We start from the raw sequence: 3,890 nt of genomic DNA on the forward strand, positions 1-3,890 counted from the left end.
CCTGTTCATATTCCCTAGTTCTACAAAGAAGCAACATGTCCTGTTGCCCAAATGTAGGTTTCTGCAGCAGGGATAATAAAATAGTGACTCTAAATACAATTTTGTACTTTCCCTGTCCCTTCTCACTCCCTCCAAACAATCTCCACCTCCCGCTTCTCCTTAAGCACACAAATGCAAATATACACCCATGCCTACGTACACCTTGGTCTTGCCTTGGCAAAGTGGTGGGCAAGTTATTGTTTGCTCTTATGTTCTTTGCATATGGAAACATTCCCCCCAACTTTACAGGCATTCACTGTGTGGTATTGTTCAAAGTGCTTTTGCATACATTATCACATATAATTTGCCCAACTAAACATGTCAGATATGGAGAGAATTTATCATTATTTTCATCTCATAGAGGATAATTGCCTTGATTTGGAATTAGTGAGAGCAAGGAGGTCTCCTATGTCCTAGCCTCTCTGTCCAAGGATTTTGGCAGTTAATCTGTCAATATGACTTATTTCTACCACTAGTCAATTCCCCCAGCAACTGCATCCACTTAACATTTTTTCCTCATATCCACCACTGCTGGATGATCAGACAGGTTTCTGACCATGGGCAATGGTTATGTGCTCTTTTATCTAGCACCCATATTTGGTCAATTTGTCCCGAAACTCCTTGGTTTTCACTCCATAAATAATAGGATTGAGCATTGGCGGTACAAGGAAGTAAAGGCTGCCAAGAATGGTATGGACATGGGGTGGAATTCCCTGGCCAAAGCGATGAGTGAGAAAAGAGAATAATGAGGGAGTGTAAGAGATAATCATGACACAGATGTGTGTGGTGCACACTTTGTGGTGGGCTTCCTTAGAAGAAAGCCCCATTATAGCCCGGATGACTAGCACATAAGATGAGGCAATAGCTGAGATGTCTAGCCCACCGACCAACAAGGCCACCACTAGACCATATATCCTGTTGACTGTAGTGTCCACACACACCATCTTCACCACAGCCATGTGCTCACAGTAGGTGCTGGGGATGACATGTTTGGCATGAAAGGGCATCTGCTGAAGGAGGATGGGCATGGGGAGAATGAACAGGATGGCTCTCACTAAACTCACTAGGCCAATGAGCCCAATGCGACTATTGGAAAGGATGGTAGCATAACGCAGGGGCTCGCAGATAGCCACATAACGGTCAAAGGCCATTGTCATCAGGATGGCAGACTGCAAAGCAGAGATGGAGTGGATGAAGAACAGCTGGACCAGACAGTCCTCATAGCTGATCTCACTCTGGCCAAACCAGAAGATGCACAGCACCTTGGGAATGGTGGTTGTGGACATGCCCAGGTCTGTGAGGGCCAACATGCAGAGGAGCAGGAACATGGGTTTGTGCAGGCAGCGCTCTGTGGAGATGGTGAAAATGAGGGTGCAGTTCCCAAGGATAGTGATGAAGTACATGGAAGAGAAGGGAATAGATATCCATCTGTGTTTGTCCTCCATCCCAGGAATGCCTTGGAGAATAAAGAAAGAAGGATGGCCCTGGGTAGCATTGCAAGCAGTCATGGTGGCACCCTGCTGAAGTACCTGAGAAGAGCAATTAAGAAACTACGTGAGCCTCAATTTAAAAAGGAATCAAGATATTCAAAGTGGAAAAAAGAGTTGGAATATTAAGATACACAAAAATGATTCTGAAATCATGATAATATGTATCATATAGTGTAATAGTATGATGTAGTATTGCAGTAGTAATAATGTGGTATAACAACATTAATATCTGAGAGAATATATTTTATGATAAATGTTTTATTAAGGACAAATTCATTCATTATTTATTAACAACACATGTCATTAAATTTACAAAAATATATTATGTATATTTTTGAATGTATAGCCACTTGAATATAACTTGAAGTATGTGAAACAAAAATGGATAGAAATACAAAGAAAAATCAACAAAATACTACATACCCCTCTCAGCAACCAAAAGGTCAAATAAGTCAACAAAAGAGTTTAAAAAAAAAAAAGATAACTTAAAAGCTTATAATAGAATCTTTCATTTAAAAATTAAAGAATACACATTTTCTATAGATCTGGGGCTTGTGGGGACCTTTTTGAGGAGAATTGTGCAATAATGATCAAGAATGAAGCAGGCTATGGGCTTCTGGGCACCTGAGAGTAGGCTACCATAATGTGAATATAAAACCTACCCTCACCTACAATTACTTACCTGAATGTGAGGCAATGAGAGAGTGGAAAGCTGGTCCAAGACACCTTCTTGAAATGTGTGTGTGTGAGTGTGCACACATGGATGTAGCTATATCTTAGCAAACATCCATACGGCTGTTGGAGAGCATGCTCCTGGCTCTGCATCTCTCCACTCCTCACTTTCAGGTACCCAAAATCCATGGTGTGGCCCTTTAAATAACCTAAGTAAAGGTCCCAAGGTGCCCAGAATTAGCTCTTCGCTATTCTCTCCTTCCCCAAACACACACACAAGGCACCAGTGCTATTATGTGTAAAATTGACCCTGGAAGTTACCCTGACTTCCCAGGAAATGAGGCTGGTCAACCTTAGGGATTCTGGGAATGTTCCAGTCTTTGCCAGTCCGGGAGGAGCCTGAGGACAGAGAATGTGAAGTTAAAGCTGAGTCTGGAAACAGATTAGGACCTGGCAGGGTATCCTAAAGGCTCTCATTTCCAAGCATGTGCATGCGTGAGAGCCAGTGAGGGTCTTACTCCATGGCTGGAGTAGTCATGCTCAGGAGGGCACAGGAGTACAACCCCTGTTGTGGGATACCCTGGTAATAGTGTGTTAGCAGCTGCAAGTTCTGTCTATCCCTAGCTTCTTTTTGATTTTCACTCTCTAACCTTTTTCCCTGGGCAATGACTTTGCTCTAGACATTCCCCAGAGCATTTTCTGCAATCCCTATCCTCTCCTTCAGCTCCCACAGTCTCTCATGACCCATCATCCCCTCAACTTCTGGTCCAGATGTGACCATATTTCTGTTCTAGTTAGTCCAGAGGAAGCAAGTTATTAAAGTTTTCGGAAAGTATTTTGCCAAGTCCATTGCAAAATGCACAAGACAGAACAAAACAGTCAAAATCTTGCAAAGACTAAACAGAAGCAGGATTCAGAGACCCAGATTCTAAAACTTGATGTGGTGCAAGTTCTGTTCACACACAGGCCCTGTGGGGGAGACTTTGCTCAGAGTCAGGGGTCAGTAAGAGTGAAACAGTGGCAGAGGAAAGTGAGTGGCAGAATAAATGACCTGGGACAATCAATACATCAACAGAAAGGATACATCAACATAAATCGGCAAGCACTGTGTGCCTGCTTATAGACACACCCACATAGTTTGCCCTGCAGTAAGCTGTGGATCTGATAACATATAGAACCCCTGTGCTCAGTCATTCTTTCTTCTCTGTCCCACGGTGGTCTGATGGATTAGAATGACAGGTAGCAACCCAAAAGAGTCATTTCTTCCTAGCCTTGCTTTCCCATTTTTACGTCCTTGGCCCTATCAGATACCTGAATAAAACTTCTAGAGAAACTTTTGTTGCAGAATATCCTCCAAAGTTCTATTAAATGTCTTCTACTATTGCCCAGAGGACTCTCACCTCTAAGTCACAACTTTTAACCTCACGTTTTGGATAATCCCACAAATCTGGGATAATAGCCCTGGTCTGATTTCTCCCCAAATCCTAAAGCCCTATTACTAGCATCATGTTTGGTGCATAATGGGTATATATAAGTGTGAAATAAATTAATAAATCAACGAATAAGTATGTAAGTTCATTTAAACATGAACTAAATATATATCTTATTTCACAAGATCTTACATGTTTTTGTTTTCTTGTGTATATAAATACCAAAAACACAACTATGTTTGAAGGCTATACCTTCTCC

General features: G+C 42.0%; 1 protein-coding gene across 1 annotated transcript; it reads right to left on the minus strand.

The window, feature by feature from the left end:
* Window positions 1-578: 578 nt before the first annotated feature.
* LOC106799998 (olfactory receptor 52P1-like) lies at window positions 579-1,550 on the minus strand. Its single transcript, XM_014789954.2, is given in 1 exon segment — window positions 579-1,550. A coding segment is annotated over 1 exon segment (969 nt). The 5' UTR covers window positions 1,548-1,550.
* Between the last annotated feature and the right edge of the window lie 2,340 nt (window positions 1,551-3,890).

This window comes from Ceratotherium simum, chromosome 7 (assembly GCF_057802395.1).
Source record: "Ceratotherium simum simum isolate JZ-2026a chromosome 7, ASM5780239v1, whole genome shotgun sequence".
Classification (NCBI taxonomy): Eukaryota; Metazoa; Chordata; class Mammalia; order Perissodactyla; family Rhinocerotidae; genus Ceratotherium; species Ceratotherium simum.